General features: G+C 40.1%; 1 protein-coding gene across 1 annotated transcript in view; it reads left to right on the top strand.

The window, feature by feature from the left end:
- LOC126328694 (uncharacterized) overlaps positions 1-18,569 on the top strand; it is a 145,075-nt gene that overhangs the window by 59,828 nt on the left and 66,678 nt on the right. Inside the window, exons 6-7 of the mRNA XM_049996065.1 lie at positions 6,968-7,038; positions 15,187-15,329. Coding sequence (XP_049852022.1) covers positions 15,206-15,329 — 124 coding nt within the window. The 5' untranslated portion in view covers positions 6,968-7,038; positions 15,187-15,205. The remainder of the gene's footprint in view (positions 1-6,967; positions 7,039-15,186; positions 15,330-18,569) is intronic.

Raw genomic sequence — 18,569 nt, 5'->3', positions numbered from 1 at the left:
CTTCTTATATTGTAGGGCATGCCTCAGTTGCTACACTCAACATAAGTGCTGGAACTGTCTGCATGTAAACAAAGGTGTTGTCAGGTGCAACCACAGTAGCCACATCACTGATGTCTATGCTGTGGAGTGTAGTGTTTACAATGCGGACTAGTTGTCAATTAACACATTTTCCATGCCTATCTCACAAATCAGGTAAACAGCTCACAATCTCATAATGCACTTGTCTATTTTGAGATGGCTGGTTGTGTTTCAGCTTGATATTGGCACTGTGGCCTTGTTGGTAAATGTGCCATATGTATCACGAGCTGTGTAGCATTTAGCAAAGAAAGTGTCTCCTGTAGTTGACAAAAGCTCCATTAAGAGGTCGACTGGTTGTGGCCTGCAGAGTATGAGAATTTGGAGAATCGAGTAGCATTCTTGGTGGTTGATCCCTCTTTGACAACATTTTTTTCGATTAGTTGCTTTCACAGCATTTTGATTTCAAAGTTGTTGATTGTATTAATTTAGTGTCATGAGTCATTTCCTTCTGTGACCTTGAATCACTTTCGCAGTTGCATAAACAGTGTTTTGAGCAAATGCTGGGTGAAGCAAGGGATTTGCTAGCCCACATTTAGCTAGAGTGATCTGTGAACCCGAAGGTTTTCTGTGCTTGCACTTTGCCATTTGTTATGAGTTTTGCAGTTGACACTGAATTAAGGGTTATTTAGCCTGCAGCATTGAGTCAGTAGGCAATACAGTTAATGTTGATTAAAAAAACCCAGTGCAGTAATTGGATCATGTGGCAGTTTTAAAGCCACAATTAAAAAACAGTGTGAGGTGGAACTTGATCCGGTCACTGGCACCAAGGAGATACTAATGAGGGTGGCTGGTGGACATTATTTTTCAAACACTGATTAGAGATACATGTAACTGCAGTTGCCAATTACTAATATGACATTTGGCTTCTATAAGTTTACCAGATTTCCTTTTGGTGTTCTAACAGTTGGAGAATGTCATAAAGCAGAGAGCTCACCATAACGTGAAGTGTGCATCTTATCTGGATGATCTACTTTTCAGAGGTGCTGCCAGTATTTTCAGTACTTACAGGTGGTGGTTCGGGTATGGAGAACAGTGGTCTGCATTGTAGGTTGGGAAATTGTACATTTTTGCACCCCGTGTCGAGTATTAACGCCATGCCTTAAATGACTGCTTTCTACCAGTTGATTAGCTGCCTGTACATCAGAACTTGAAGGAGCTGGATGTTGTTGTTCCTTGCCAAGGGGACCTATTAAAACAAATCCAAACCAAAAGCATCTGTGGTCTCTCACTCTCTCAATCAGCTCCTTAAGAAAGATGCAAAAATTTGTTTGGTCAGACACTTGTCAGAATGTCCTTTTGTGGTTAAAACATTGTTGATGATCATTTCCTTACAACCTTTGATCCCAAGAAAACCTTAATATTGGCTACTGATGCATCACAGCAGATAATTATCTTTGCGCCTAAGACCCTTCCACCCACCGAAATGAATTACTCTCTGACAGAGGTGGTGTTAAAAAAGCTTTAAGTTTCCCTGTATGGCTCCAAATCTCAGTTGGTCATGGATCATAAAACAGTAAGTACCATTGTTTAAACCTAAGGCCAGACTTCCTGAAAAGATGGCTCACACTACACCATTGAGGAATATTTCTCAACAATTATTTTGATGATAGCCACTTTTGGCCCAACACCGGGTATGATAATGCCATTGCATTGTCCCAGTTGCCTGTGGGTCCTGATATTGAGTTCGATGGGATGGAAACAATTTGTTTTGTTACTTACAATATTTTATCCATGACTTCCACAGCTACTGACAATATTAACTAAAGTTCCACAAATTGTTATGTAATCTGAAAACAAGCTTAATTAGTTCCTGGAAACCAATATCAGTACGGTCAGGTCTACACAGGATTTTACCAAGTTATGGGAAAATTACAGTGAAATCACTCATTGTGCTGCTCATTTGGTGTGACTGTAGCCAAACAATCTTATTGAATACACAGGTGCAAGCTGTTGCAGTCCACATTTTCCTTCTTTATTTAACCTTTTCTCAAGGTCTGTCCCTCCATCATTACCTGTCACAATTGCAGCTTAATGGTCAGCTCCCTCACCCCTTTTTTCCTGCTCAATGACTTTAATGTCCACCATCCTGTTTGGGGCTGTTTGAAAACCTGTCAGATAGGTTCCTTCTTGACTGACCTTCTCAACTGACTCAACGTCATCTACCTTAACACTGCAGCACCCAAGTTCTTTCAGACACCATACACACCTATGGATGTCTTGTTCTGCACTGCCCAGCTTGCCTGTCATCTTCAGTGGTCATTTCTCTCTGACACAAACCCGAGCAACCATTTACTGGGCACTATCCATTTGCCGACTCATACCTCCATCTATGTGTAAACCCAATTAGCAGCTTCCCAAGGCCGACTGGAGGCTTTGTTGCCCCTGACTACCTTCAACGGACATCATCTGCCCAGTTAAGATAACCAGATACAGTATCTTATGAACATTATCTTTACTGCTGCAGAACGTTGCATACCACACAGTTCTTTACCGCACTGTGTCCTGGTCAGATGGTGGTCTGAGGCATGCTGTGATGCAATTTACATGCAGAGAAGTGCTCTCCCCTTTATTAACTGTCATCCCATGATGGCAAAATCTATTGATTATAAACTGTTGCATGTACAGTGCCATTTCATTCTTCGGGGTAGCAAGAAATCTAAATGAATTTTTTTTACTAATTCTTTCAACAGTTCCACCCCCATCTTCTCATCTTCTGTCACGGGGTGCACCCTGCAACGTCTGTGACGGAGGTCTGTTGACAAATGACCAGTCTGACTGTAGCAGATGTCATTGTAGACCCTACACCTGTCTCCAACAGTGTGGGCCACTATTTTTTGTAGAATTATAGCTACACTCACTGTCACCCCAACTTCCTCCTTTTGAAATGAGTGGAGGCACCTTGGATGATATACTTCTCCTCTCAGAATTATGAATACTACAATGTAGCCTTTATGTGCTGTCGCCTCATCGCAATCCTCCACCCCAGAGCCAGACACTATTTGCCCACTAGAGAATGGAATCACTTTCTCCTTCATAGTAACACACTCTTTTGGGCAGATGTCATGTTTTCCCGACACTGGCAGAAGCCACTCTTGTACCTATCTATATGCCTGGTAAGGACAAAATACGTGTCTTCTAGCTGCCACTCCATTACCCTCACCAGTCATGTTTGCAGAATGATGGAATGTATGATTCATGGCCAGCTGGTGTGGAGCCTGGAGTCTCACAATCTACTAACTGTGGACTGTGATCAGGCTTTTTGATTTAGAGAAAGCCTGAGACACCAGTTGGGGAACTGGTACCCTTTGTACTATATACATGTGGGGCTTCCCATGCTGCCTGCCCCATATTGTGTACAAATCTTTAAAAGACCAAATTTCCAAGGTACACTGCAGTTCACCCTTATTGTATACCTTTATCCAAAAGCACAGAGTGCCTTGAGGCTTTGTCCTAAGCGCCATTAACCCTGCTAAGGCGATTCCCCCCAGGCATCTCTGACTTCCTTTTTAGTTGATGACTTGGCGATCTATTGCAGTTCTCCATGGACTCATCTCCTTGACCAACATCTTTGGTGGTGTCTCGATTCTCTTTACTTGTGCAGCATCAAAAATGGCTTTTGCTTTTCCATTGGGAAAAAAAACAGTTTGTACAAATTTCTAGTGGTGCAATGGGTTCCACCATCATTACATCTTGGACCCATTGTTCTTTGTTTCACTGCAACTACAAAATTCATGGAAGTTGTGCTTGTTAGGAAACTTTTTTGTCTCTCCCACATGTCTTATTTGGCCACACACTGTATCCAGTCTATCAGTGTCCTACATGTCCAAAGCGGTATTTCCTGGGGCTTAAATCAGATCACCCTCCTCCATTTTTACTGATCCCTTGTCCATTTGAAACTAGACTACATCTGTTTGATTTATTAATCTACACATCCATCCACTGTACATGGATGTAACCCAATCCACCAGAGTGGAATATGGTAGGCCACTGGCAACATTTACATAGTCCCATTGAGAGCCTCTATGCACAAGCTGCCTAACTACAACTGCACTCCTGGCATGATCTTCTCCTTGGCGAATATGAATGCCATTCGTTGTGTGTGCCCAGCCACACATCCTATGCCCTGTATTTTGATGCCTCCCTCAATTGCCTGTATGGGTCACACCATTCTTCTGTTTGGATTCGTCAACCTTTGCACACAAATTAGTGGAAGCATATTGATGTAGACTGTTGACTCAGACAGCCCGTGGCGTCAGATGTGCCTTGGTGACTGGCACTGACCATTTTTGTTATGAGCTTCCTGTAAACTGGTAGATTTTTAGAGCAGAGCTATTTCCTCTGTCAGACCACCTAGTACACCCAACAACATATACTTTTTAACTGGGCCGTATGCTCCAATTCTCTCAGGAGCATTCAGGTCCTCATTGTACTTAGTGCAACAAGTCCAAGAAAGCTTACACTTGCTTGCTTTTGAGGGAGCCACCACGATTTCCTTGTCATGTTGGTCTGATGAGAAATGAGGCTACTGCCGAAGCTGCATTCCTACCTCGACCTGCTAGCTCTTCCGTTGCTTCGGATGATCTCCTTGTTGCTGTCTGTTGGTAGATGGTACCACTTGGGAATAACTGCTAGTCTTCTCTTCACAGGAACAAGCTCCAGGGAATTGAACCTCTCCCAATGGTTTGGCTGGCCACCTCTTGGCCCTTTCATCACAAGATGATTGTTTTAGCTAGGCCTTTTATTGGGCACTGTCTATTTGGCCATTACCATTTGATAAGCAGCGATTCTTCACCAATTTGTGCTTGTCATAATAATGAATTGGTGGTTTGCTATTTCTTGAGCCAATATCTTTTTCTGAACTGCTTATGTTTCACTATATGTTTGCTGCCTGAATTATTGGCCATTTTAGCATACTACATGCAGGCTGTTTTAGAAGTGATAGCAATTTTTCAAAGGACATTTAACCCTTCATTGCTTGCATGGATGGCACTCGTCATCCACATGATTTTTCTTGCTCAGTTTTCTCTGACAGGGCTGGATTCAGTTCATACCATTTTCAGTACCTCTCTGTTAACTCTCTGGCCGTTAGCTCCAATCATTGTTTATGAAACATTATTATAGTCTGGAGAACAGCTCTGCTGCCACAGTCTGAAACAAATCAGGTCTGTATTACTTTATTACTTTATTGCTTTCCTAGATTCAGTCAATCTTTCATAGGTGTAAATTTAGATGTATTGAAACTCATTGCAGTTGCCTTCCATGTTGCTTAGTATTATCTTTATTTTTAAATTGTGGAAGAAGTGTCAAAGGCAAAAAATCTCAGACAGAGTTCAGTAGGGATCCTAACGTATGGGTGGAATGGTTCAATGAGCTGAGTGATGAAGATGCTAATAGTGATGGCACTGACTCAGAGACTGAATCAAAGGAAGAAGGAAGTCAAGAGGATACATTTTTTTAGGGAAAGATGGAATAACTAAACGGAGGAAAAATAAATATCCTACCAGTGTTAGAAGCAGATGTTGTAATTTTTTTACGCATTTGCCTAGACCAAAAAAGCAAACTCAAATAAAAAGACAGAAATAGAAATTCTGAATTTGTTCTTGGATGGAAACATAATAAGCATTATCGCAACATGCAGTAATATACACAGCAATGAAGTTTGTGGTGACTTCTCTAAGGAAAGGGATGCTAAAGGAACAGATGTGGTAGAAATCAGAGCTTTCATTGGTTTCTTATATCTATGTGGATGTTAGAGATGTTCTAGGAAGAGTATATCAAAATTGTGGGATAACTCAAAGGGAAACAGACTTGATTTAGGTTATTTATGCATAAGTGTAAACCAATTCAGCCTTCTGTTGAGATGCCTGAGATTCAGTAATATATGTGATAGAAGTGTTCTCAGAGAGATTGACAAGTTGGCTGCTGTCAGAGCTCTTGGAGAGGTATGTGAACTTTTCATGAACAATTGCCAAAAATATTTTTCACCTAGTGAATGTCTTACTGTTGACAAACAGCTTTTGGCATTTAGAAGAACCTGCCCATTGAGGCAATATATTCCTAGCAAACCAGCAAAGTATGGGTTAAAAGTGTTTGCTTTGGTTGATGTAAAAACAGCTTACACTTTGGGTTTAGAACGATGCATTGGTAAGAAACAAGAAGGGCTATGTAATGCCAGTAATTCACTAGAATATATTGTTCTTCGAATGGTCAAACTGTTTCAAACCACAGAATATTTTATAGTGTGTACAAATATTAAATATATTATATTTAGATTTAATAAAAAAAAATCATAAAACCAGTCATAAACACTATTCAAAGTGTACAAATAGTTCACTTGCTTTGTGGATGACACCAGTCATCCACACGAGTGGTGATGTCACGAATTTTCATGTGAGTAATGGAGGGTTAATATTTGGTTGGGGACCTCTAATGTCACTATGGCAAATTTTAGGGACCTTTCTTCAAGATGAAGTCCTTGTTTTTATCTGTTTCCTTCTGTTTATTTGGGTTAGCATATAGTTGCTCTCAATGACTTTCACATATTTGTGTTGTAAGGTTATGACATGGGCACTTACGACCTAACGCAAAAAATAAGGCAGGTACAGATACGGATATTAGTTGTAGCTTCCAGCAAGGAAATCATGTTATGATCCTCATTACATTGTATAGTGATGACAAGACAAGCAATATTAATAGACATTCAGTCTTTGCAGAGATGACATTTATCTGTAATGATGTATTGTATAAAAATAGTCACTTGTCGATAGGTTTCCAAACCGATGCAATGATTGGCAAATTGCTTTAAATGTGACATAGTATAATCTTATTTAATTTTTGTGAATCTGCTTGTTTGTTGTTCTATACCTTACACACAACCAATTTATTTCAGGAACAGGAAATACAGCTGGTCGATTGGTGCCCTATACTGGAGGCGGGCAATCTCCACTTTGAGGGATTGAGGTATTTATCATTTTTTAAATTTAACTTTTCCCCTTAGATACAGATTTGCCTTTACAAATACTTGCTGTTTTTCTCCACTGCAGTCCATTTTCCTTATTAGTTCCACTGTTCAAGAAGATCACAAGTCACTGTGATTCTGTGTAGATCAAAGTACAATTGACTTGATCACAGTCTTAATCTCTCTTCAAAAGGAGCCTAACAGGGTTGTATGATGAATACAGGTGCCACTAATTAAAATAATAATTTGGGTATCAGAATGAAAATGTTAAGAAAATTAGTTAGATTTGTCAGAAAAAAGTAAAAATATTTCTAATTTTCCTCAGCATTGTGGCTTTTTCGAAAACTTCTTTACATTGAGGGCAAGATTCTGTTGTTCTGGAACTCCACTGAACCCATTAACCTGTTTGGATTTAAACTAATAATAAAAGTACAGGTCTCATTTTACTGATTTGGAAATATGTGAGATTTTACGGTATCTGACACAACTCGACTTCAATGGTGAACAATCAGTAGTTCATCACTGAAACAGAACACATGATGATGATGATGATGATGATGATGATGATGATGATGATGATGATGCTGCAAGTGCTGAATTAGACATTGGTCCTCTTGCATGTGGAATTTTCCAAATCTACATTTTTTGTGTGCAATACCATTACCTATTAATACAGTGCATAGATATGTCATTGTTTCCATTTTGGAGGCTAACAAATTAGTCACTCCATTACTGAACAAAATGATTTTTTCATTTTTGAGCAGCGTTTTTTGAAACACACACACACACACAGACACACACACACACACACACACACACACACACACACGGTATTAATTCAGTACAAACCTCCCCCCTGCGGGTCCGGTGGTTAGAATAGGCCCGAGGTATTCCCGCCTGTTGTAAGAGGCAACTAAAAAGAGTAACTCCCCCTCAAGGGGCTAGTTAGCGCCTGCGTCCGGAGACGGACGGTTTCACAACCTATATTTGCTGAGCTGAGCAGGGTGTGACGGCTGTCCATAGGGTCATGAAAAAGGTCAATAATGACCTTGTACCGACCCGGACACTTTTCTTCACCTTTGATAGTTTCAGCTGCCGTCGCGCATCAAGGCGGGCTACGAGGTTATTTCTGTTCGCCCCTATGTCCCGACACCTTCGCACTGCTACCAGTGTAAGCGTTTTAATCACACTCGCCATTCTCGTTCCAATGCGGCTACATGTGTGACTTGCGGCAGGGATGCCCATGAGGGTGACTGTCCACCTCCGTCTCCTCGTTGTGTGAACTGTCGCGGTGACCATGCAGCGTCCTCCCGCGACTGTCCCATCTACAAGGAAGAATGCTGTATCCAAGAAATTCAGGTCTAAAGAGAGAGTCTCTACCTCGGCTGCTCGCAAGCTATTCGCTAGTAGGAAGCCCACGTTGCTCCCAGTGGGGATGTACAGTACTGTCCTTGCCTCTCCTCGGACTACTAGGGAGGTGGCGATACAGACATGCGATCTGACCTTCAGCACTACGGTCGTCCTTTCGGCCAGTGCTAAGATCGCCCGGTCGATGTCTCCTCTTCCTCCCGTCGCCCCTCCGACACAAGCACCCTTATCAGCTTCTGCCAGGATGAAGACACAGAAGTCAGAAGCACGGGCCTTCAAGAGACACAGGGTGTGAAGGTGATAAGGTGATGGTGGTGGAGTGGGGGAGGTAAGAGGATGGTGGCGGGGCAGCACACTGTTTAGTATACCATGATGCAGTGCAGTGGCAGTGTGGTGTAGAATGGAGCATCTGTGCTGGTCTTGGCTAGATGAGATTTAGCCAACACCTGGAGTGGAACTGAATAAACAATTGAATGTACATTACCACATCATGTGCAGATGGAATGTGTTTCCTTGATAGCACTGCCCTCTGTTTCCTGACGAGTGCACTCTGTAGAAATGTGGCTAGTGCCCCCTGGTGGCACATGTAACTCTTCGTGTATCAACAAATTGTTTGTATAATGCATCATGATCGCAACATGGATGTCCTTGTGGTATTCGTAAGCACACACTAGTGAAGAGAGACATCTGTGGGCTGAGGGTAGACAAACCGTCAGCGTGAAGCCATTGTACTGGTAGCATAAGTCACCTTGCAGTCCATACACAATTATTGCAAAGGAGGTGATGAAATATGTGATTCAAAATATTAAAAATTTTAAAGTTTGGAACAACACACAAATCTATACATATGAATGGGGTGGATAAAGTTACACACTCCCAAAAAATAGTCTATTTTGTTGTTTACAACAAAATTATAATTGAATACGGTATATTCATTATCAGGGATACACATCCCTTAATGCATTCATAAATCAAACATATTTTAAAATTGTAGCTAATCCTACACTTAAGTGGCATTGGATACCATTGTAAACTATTGTTTGAGGTCATCAGACTTAGATAAAAATAAAAACCATAGGTTGAGCACTTCTGTATAGTGTGTGTTTCATGTGAATTAAACAGAGAACTGACTCATGGAGATAACATCTTGGACCTACTGCTAACAAACAGACCCAAACTTTTCGACTCTGTAAGTGCAGAACAGGGAATCAGTGATCATAAGGCCATTGCAGCATCCCTCAATATGGAAGTTAATAGGAATATAAAAAAAGGGAGGAAGGTTTATCTGTTTAACAAGAGTAATAGAACGCAGATTTCAGACTACCTAACAGGTCAAAATGAAAATTTCTGTTCCAACACTGACAATGTTGAGTGTTTATGGAAAAAGTTCAAGGCAATCGTAAAATGCGTTTTAGACAGGTACGTGCCGAGTAAAACTGTGAGGGCTGGGAAAAACCCACCATGGTTCAACAACAAAGTTAGGAAACTACTGCAAAAGCAAAGAGCTTTACTCCAAATGTAAACGCAGCCAAAACCTCTCAGACAAACAGAAGCTAAACGATGTCAAAGGTAGCGTAAGGAGGGTTATGCGTGATGCGTTTAGTGAATTCGAAAGTAAAATTCTATGTACTGACTTGACAGAAAATCCTAGGATGTTCTGGTCTTATGTTAAATCAATAAGTGGCTCAAAACAGCATATCCAGACACTCCAGAATGATGATGGCATTGAAACAGAGGATGACACGTGTAAAGCTGAAATACTAAACACCTTTTTCTAAGGCTGTTTCACAGAGGAAGACCGCACTGCAGTTCCTTCTCTAAATCCTCACACAAATGAAAAAGTGGCTGACATCAAAATAAGTGTCCAAGGAATAGAAAAGCCACTGGAATCACTCAACAGAGTAAAGGCTACTGAACCTGATGGGATACCAGTTCGATTCTACTCAGAGTACGCGAAAGAACTAGCACCCCTTCTAACAGCTGTGTACCGCAAGTCTCTAGAGGAACAAAGGTTCCAAATAATTTGAAAAAAGCACAGGTAGTCCCAATCTTCAAGAAGGGTCATCGAGCAGATGCACAAAACTATAGACCTATATCTCTAACGTCGAACATGTTTTTTGCTCGAGTATCACGTCGTTTTCGGAAACCCAGAATCTACTCTGTCGGAATCAACATGGATTCTGGAAACAGTGATCGCGAGAGACCCAACTCGCTTTATTTGTTCATGAGACTCAGAAAATATTAGATACAGGCTCCCAGGTAGATGCTAGTTTCCTTGACTTCCGCACTGTCGCCTGATAAACAAAGTAACAGCCTACAGAATATCAGACCAGGTCGGGTTGATGGAGGAGATAGAGAATATCAAAAGAAGAGCAGCGTGTTTCATCACAGGGTTATTTGGTAACCGTGATAGTGTTATGGAGATGTTTAGCAAACTCCAGTGGCACACTCTGCAAGAGAGGCGCTCTGCATCGCGGTGTAGATTGCTCGCCACGTTCCGAGAGGGTGCGTTTTTGGATGAGGTATCGAATATATTGCTTCCCCCTACTTCTACCTCCCGACGAGATCACAAATGTAAAATTAGAGAGATTCGAGCTCTCATGGAGGCTTTCAGACAGTTGTTCTTCCCGCAAACCATATGCAACTGGAACAGAAAAGGGAGGTAATGACAGTGGCACGTAAAGTGCCCTCCGCCACACACTGCTGGGAGGCTTGTGGAGTATAAACATAGATGTAGATTTAGATGTTGATCCTTTTATAAATGAGTTGTATTACATGTATTTAGTTAAATATTGTCCAGTGCCTGTTTATCATTGGATGTTAAAGATTGAGACAAATTTCAAAACAGATTTGAGTGTTTATACTAATTAGTTCAAGTATTTCTAGTAATTAGTAAAAAGTTTTAAAAATTTGATAGAAGATAAAGAGAAGTAAAAACAAACAGTTTTCTTTGAAGTAAAGTCATTAAAAGGGGTATACCCTCTGTAATATCTCCTTAGACAGCTGTACCATTCATAGCCTTGTAGCACAGCATGTTAACAGTGATTGTAAAAATATGCTAACTGAAAGAGACTTGAGGTATGTGTAACACATTGTCAGTGAAATTTTATTTCAAACTTAACATGAATTTCTGTACTTAGTGGATGTCATGCCACACATGGGCAGTTTTTTTTAACCCACCACTGGGACACAATTTCTATAGAGCTCAAAAGGCCTCTGGTGTCTTCTGTATATTGCTGCTGTAGTTCCCATCATGGTTTGGCTGCTTCCATTATTGAACTAGGTTTATTGAGTTTAGTGAGACATGAGTTTTGGATTTTTCTAGGGTCATATCATTATATAAAGACTGGACAGGTATTGTGCAAAGATTTAGTCCCTTCATTTGACCATCTAGGCATCTTAACACCAAAAAGTCCTTAAGTGTGAAAGAGTGACCTGTGAGTCACTGCTATAAGTAGTGGAATATTGTCAGAGGTGGGTATTCAGTTAAGATAAGAAGTAAGGGAGGTAGAAAGGAATGAAAGACGACTAAGGTTGAATATCCTGTCACCACTCGGGTCATTTGAAATGGAACTCTATCTTGGACTGAGAGAGGATGTTCAAGAAAGTCAGTCTTGTGCTTGCCTCTAGTGATTTAGCGGAAGTTTGATATAATATAGGCACCTCTTCAATAAGGCATGTAATGATTATGGATCGATTTTGTGGTTTGGTCACAAGGAGGGATCAAGTGCTTCATGATCCTCTCTCACAGCTGTGGGTTAGGTAGGAGAGAGTAGAGGACAAGTATTAGTGTACATCATGCAAAGTTAGTAATCATGTAGCTACAATTGAAAGGTTAACAAAAGAAAATCTAATGGGAACTGGGAAAGAGTAAGAAGTAAAAAGGAAAATGAAAAAATATAGAAATCACATCAGCAATTCAGGTTAACAAACAGTTTGGCTTGTTGCCTGGAATAAGTGGCTTTCAACTTTGTTAAAATGGAATGCAGCAGACTCATTGGAATATCATTAATGTTTGTCATAAATGTTAGAAAATAGAAAGAAAAGAATCTTGCTGCTTGATAACAAACACTGGAGATGTGCGAGACACACAGTAGAGAAAAAAAAAAAAAATTAGGTGTAATTGTCATGAAATAAAGTGTCACACTTAACCATGTTTCAGAGAATAACATGCCTTGAGCAAATTCTCTAATGGAATGTTCAGGTTATTACAGGAGGAGGTACAGTGTGTTTTAGTTAATAAATTAATCACAGCTTTAAAAATGACGTGAATGGATTGTAGCATGCAACAGCCCTCACTAGTCTGTGTTTCATTGCGGTTTAGCAGCACAATGACCAGTTTTGTTGCCTTTGACTGTAGGTTGGACTAATATCTGTGATGCAACTCTTGCTCCAATTATTAAATGAGATTTCTTATAATTCCACTGGAAGTAAGATGGATCAATCAGAGTGATTATAAACACATCCAGTGAGGTTACTAGGCACAACAGAGGATGGCGTGTAGTGATAATTGTGTCAACACCAGGCCAAGTGGCTAAAAACCAACAGCAGATGAAAGGGCTGCAAAAGTCAACCTCAGCTCCTCTTGTATGTACTTGCTGAAGAGTGTTACGTAGTATCTGGAGGACATGTTTATTGTGAGCTTAGAAAATTTAGCTATTCATGAACACTGATTTGGACTCTGTTTTCCCTAACCACTGCTGTTTAGCTTGCATGTGGACATGTCTGTTTTCCTAATGTGGGGAAGCCCTCATCCTCTGTTCAACTGCATGTAGTGTCTACTGTGAGTGCACTCTCAGCCTTGTGTGCATGGAATGTGTGTTCCATATAAGAGGATTCGTAGCCTGGCAATGTTAGTGTTCTCCAGCACTAATGTTAGAGTTATTGGTAAATTTTGAGTGCTTCAACTTCAAAGATGTATCTGCCTCTAGGAAATCTTGTTTATGTTTGGTTTAAGAAGAGCAGTGACCTGTTACTTTCTGAGAATTATTTGTACTTAACGGATGTTAAGTAAATCCATTTATGTTGAAACAGCAAACCTACAATAAGGCTATACTAACCATGGTCTACAGTTAAGATGGATTGTGAATGATGCACTAGAAGAGCTTCTCGGAGGATGTGTAACAGAGACAGACAAGCACACAAAGATAGTTCTCTGTAGAGTCAAATTTCAGCACCACCACTATCGCCGCTTCCCCCTGCTCCTAAACTGGTGATGCCTTGATGCCTCATAATGTGCTCTACCAACCTCTCTCTTATTTACTCAAGTTGTAACAAAAATTTCTTCTTCAACCAATTCTGTTCAGTACCTCCTCATTATGTACACAATCTACCCATCTGAATATTCACCATTCTTCAGTAGCACCACATTTCAAAAGCTTCTACTCTGTTATTGTCTATGTTTCTGGCATACTTTACTACACTCAAGACGAATACTGCATTAGAGACTTCCTAATGCTTAACTCTAAATTCTGAAGGTGGCAGGGTTAAAAGATAGGGAGCGGAAGGTTATTTACAATTTGTACAGAAACCAGATGGCAGTTACAAGAGTTGAGGGGCATGAAAGGGAAGCAGTGGTTGGGAAGGGAGTGAGACAGGGCTGTAGCCTCTCACCGATGTTATTCAATCTGTATATTGAGCAAGCAGTAAAGGAAACGAGACAGCAAACGACTTGGAAGAGCAGTTGAACAGAATGGATAGTGTATTGAAAGGAGGATATAAGATGAACATCAACAAGAGCAAAACGAGGATAATGGAATGTAGTCCAATTAAATCGGGTGATGCTGAGGGAATTAGATTAGGAAATGAGACACTTAAAGTAGTAAAGGTGTTTTGCTATTTGGGGAGCAAAATAACTGCTGATGGTCGAAGTAGAGAGGATATAAAATGTAGACTGGCAATGGCAAGGAAAGCATTTCTGAAAAAGAGAAATTTGTTAACATCGAGTATAGATTTAAGTGTCAGGAAGTCATTTCTGAAAGTATTTGTATGGAGTGTATGGAAGTGAAACATGGACGATAAATAGTTTGGACAAGAAGAGAATAGAAGCTTTTTAAATGTGGTGCTACAGAAGAATGCTGAATATTAGATCGGTAGATCACATAACTAATGAGGAGGTATTGAATAGAATTGGGGAGAAGAGAAGTTTGTGGCACAACTTGTCCTACTAACCAATCCCTTCTTCTGGTCATGTTCTGAGGCATCAAGGGATCACCAATCTGGTATTGGAGGACAGCGTAGAGGGTAAAAATCATAGAGGCAGATCAAGAGATGACTACACTAAGCATATTCAGAAGGATGTGGGTTGCAGTGGGTTCTGGGAGATGAAGAAGCTTGCACAGGATAGAGTAGCATGGAGAGCTGCATCAGACCAGTCTCAGGACTGAAGACCACAACAACAACATACCACTTTACATTTGACTACAGCAATGGCTGCAAGAAACTGGTACATTTACATGTATGAGGATAATGAGTGCTACATGGACATGTCTCACTCCTGACTTTGAAGAGAATGTCCTTCATCATTCAGAAGAAAACCCAATGAAAAGTACTCAAAACATTGTATGGGCCTTGGGGTCCTACTTGCCCCATAGGTCTGAGGTAAATGTTTATACCGTTTGTGTACCCTAAAGCAGGAGATATGAAATTGCTACAGCCCTCAAACTGAGTTTTGTAACTATATAAGTTTTAGTGAAAATTTCTTAAATCATTTTTTTCTTTAAATTGCATGCAGTTTAATGTAAAGTAATACACAGATGTAATTCATTTTTTATGTTCATTAGGTACTTCCGAGGCAGTGTAATGAGATATGTGACTGCAGCTGTGAAGGCTAGAGTTGGCCAGGGCCAGAGTTGTTGCAGTTACGTCAGGCTCACCGATGGCAACACTTGCCATCTCCTTGGCGAGTTGCGGGATGATAATAATCGTAAGTATTTCAAAGGTTAAATATATCATCGGTCAACAGTGTTTTTTAGAAATTCCTACATTTGGACCTTCCTTTTTTCTGGTATTTAAATTTTTATTTCATTTTTTTTTCTGCCTGTAGTTAATTGGAATCCTCAATCATATAATGACTTCTGATGAACTAAAAAAATTACAGGGGAGAAATTTGGAAATGCTGAATAAGCAGAACGATAAACAGGTATCTGCATGTTCTGTAATAAATACACCTTCACAGCAGTAGCATCCTGATTGTGGGTCAGGATCAGAGGAACCTGATTTTAAGTTGCAGTTGTGTGGCAAGCTCATCCATTTCTTTGTGTTGGAGTGTGAAGTTATAGGGTGGAAAGCTTCCAGGCTAGGAAATGTGTTCAAAAAGGAAGAGGAAACTCTGACCAATACCTGAGATGAGACAAAAGTTTAGGATAAGAAATTGGGATTAATCCCATGAGGCAGCAACATACTGTACAAGAGGTGATCAAAAAGTAATGGGAATTTTTTAATTTCACAGGTGTTATGTATCATATTTCCAATTTTTTATCTCTTACGTATGTATGTTCCTGATGTGTTTCTCGTTTTAGTTCTTTGAATATTTAGTTTCTTGTTGACAATGGAGATGGTTATTCATTTTTTTAGTTCTGGACAAAATTTTACTTGATTGAAAGATGAATCAAGGAATTTGCATTAAAATTTGCTTAAAAATGGAATTAAGTACAGCACCACATTGAAAATGTAGTCAGTGGATTTTGGTTAATGTACTATGAGTGAGAAAAGAGTTCACGACTTTCCAGAATGAGATTTTCACTCTGCAGCAGTGTGTGTGTGTGTGTGTGCGTGCGTGCGTGCGCGCGCGCGTGCGCGTGCGCGTGCGCGTGCGCGTGCGTGTGCGTGCACTGATATGAAACTTCCTGGCAGATTAAAATTGTGTGCCAGACCGAGACTTGAACTCGACACATGCCTTTTGCGGGCAAGTGCTCTACTGCAGGTAATGAAGACAATGAAAACTGTGGATGCCCTAGCACACCAATTACAGTAGACATTGTGGAAGAAGTGAAGAAAAAAAATGATTCTGGAGAATTTGAGGGGCTGCTGATGACCCTGGCATATCCTTTGGCTCATGGCAAGCAAATTTTTTGATATGTTAGGCAAGAAACTTGCAGCAGCAAAATTTTTTCCAACATAGTGGAATTTTTGCTAAAAAAGACATTGCATAGACATTGTTCAGGAACTGCTGAATGAAGTCAACAATTGTCCAGCACATTCAAAGAAGGGTGTGACAGGTTACAAAATGTGGGTATATGGGTATGAAATTGAAACAGAGGACAAATTGTTCCCATGGAAACTGTCTGAAGACCCAAGACAGAAAGAATTCTAGAAGTTTGAGCTCATGTGAAGGTTCTCCTCATTGTTTTCTTAGATCAAAATGGGATAGTTGATGATAATTTCCTGCCTTATGGTCATATGGTCAGTAAGGCACTACTTGGCAGTTAAGCACCATTTTTGTAGAGCAATCTGAAGAAAATGACGAGAATTGCGCCAAAACTACTTGTGAAAACAGCATCGTGATAATGTTCCCACTTGCACTTCAATGCTTGTCCATGATTTTTGGGCAAAAGATAAAACTGTTATAGTGTCTCAGCCATCATATTGTCCAGATGTGGCTGCCTGTGACATCTTCCTTTTCCTGAAGGTACAGAGAACCACAAAAGAATGTTGTGTTGCCACTATGAGATAAAAACATAATTTCTGAACGAGCTGAACACCATAACAGAAAGTGAGTTACATAAGTGCTTCCAAGATAGGAAAAAGTGCTGGCACAAATGTACTACATGTGAGGGGGATTACTTTGAAGGGGAAAAATTTGTTGTTGATCAATAAATAAATATTCTTCAATAAAAGTAAATATTCCCATTACTTTAATGCCTCATATGTTGCATAGTCCTCTGTCTATCCTGTGCAGCTAAGTGCTAGCACGGCAGACTCATCATCTGGAACAAGCTGTCATTGAAGTCCCTCATGAGGTATGTTGCACGGATTATACGAGCTCCCAAACGAGCAACACCCGTGCATTGTGTGCTGCCCATACCGGTTGGGCTCTTCGCATCTCAGCTTCTCAGATTCTTGCCATGTAGACACACTATCCCCAGCCAAAGAATAATTCCTCAGCATCCTGGCCGTAAATAAAGTTTCACTTCTGCATGTTCACATTGTGCATTATTATTGTTATTATCCCTTGATACTACTCGAGAAACCTAATGTGAGTTATTTGCAATACTTCCACCTTGAGGAAAAATTTTATACTCTGTCCTCAGGCTGCAGGTAGTTCTTCTGTCAGTTTCGGGTGCTTTTATGTTTCTCTTGTGTTTATTCTCTTCATTTACAGTTTTCTTCCACATACACATTCATAAATTTATTTCCTTTACATAATAAAATTTTTACTTTAATTTCTCCATAAATCCTTCAACATGGACATTAACCTGTCTGTGAGTTTAATTCATCTCTTGCAGTTAATCATAAATGTTGCATTATCATAAATTTACCACTATGCTTAACGAATTCATCCTTTTCAGTTAACCATAGTCATTCAATACACAAAAATACATAAGAAGCAATCTTTTATTTTGAACATAAAAAATAATCCTGCTTCTACATCTGCACTCCAAGAATGACTGTGAGGTTCATGGCAGTGGATACTTCCTATTGTACCAGTTATTAGGGTTTCTTCCTGTTCCATTCAGGTATGGAATGTACAAAAAATTATGGTTGAAATGTCTCTGTGCATGCAGTAATTATTATATAATCTTATCCACATGATCCCCATGTGAGTGATACATAGGAGTTTGAGTATATTTCTAGAGTAAGCATTTAAAGCCAGTTCTTGAAACTTCATTAATTGACCACTCGTGGTGCCCTTCTCTTTATACATTAAATGTTGCTTGTTAGTCATATCTGTTGTGGACCCCATACCCTTCAGCAATATTCTAGAATTGGTCGATTTGTAAGCAGTCTCTTTAAGAGACTGTTTTCAGTTCCCCAGTGTATAGTATATAAGCAAAGACCACCACCTGCTTACCTCACAACTGAACCTATGTCATCATTCCATTCCATTTCATATCACTACAAAGCATTACACCCAGGTATTTGTATGACTTTGCTTATTCCAACAGTGACCTATTGATATTATGGTCATATGATACTACACTTTTTTTTCTTTTCATGAAGTGTA

Source organism: Schistocerca gregaria, chromosome 1 (genome assembly GCF_023897955.1).
Source record: "Schistocerca gregaria isolate iqSchGreg1 chromosome 1, iqSchGreg1.2, whole genome shotgun sequence".
NCBI classification, from domain to species: domain Eukaryota; kingdom Metazoa; phylum Arthropoda; class Insecta; order Orthoptera; family Acrididae; genus Schistocerca; species Schistocerca gregaria.
This window is presented reverse-complemented; position numbering and strand designations above follow the sequence as displayed.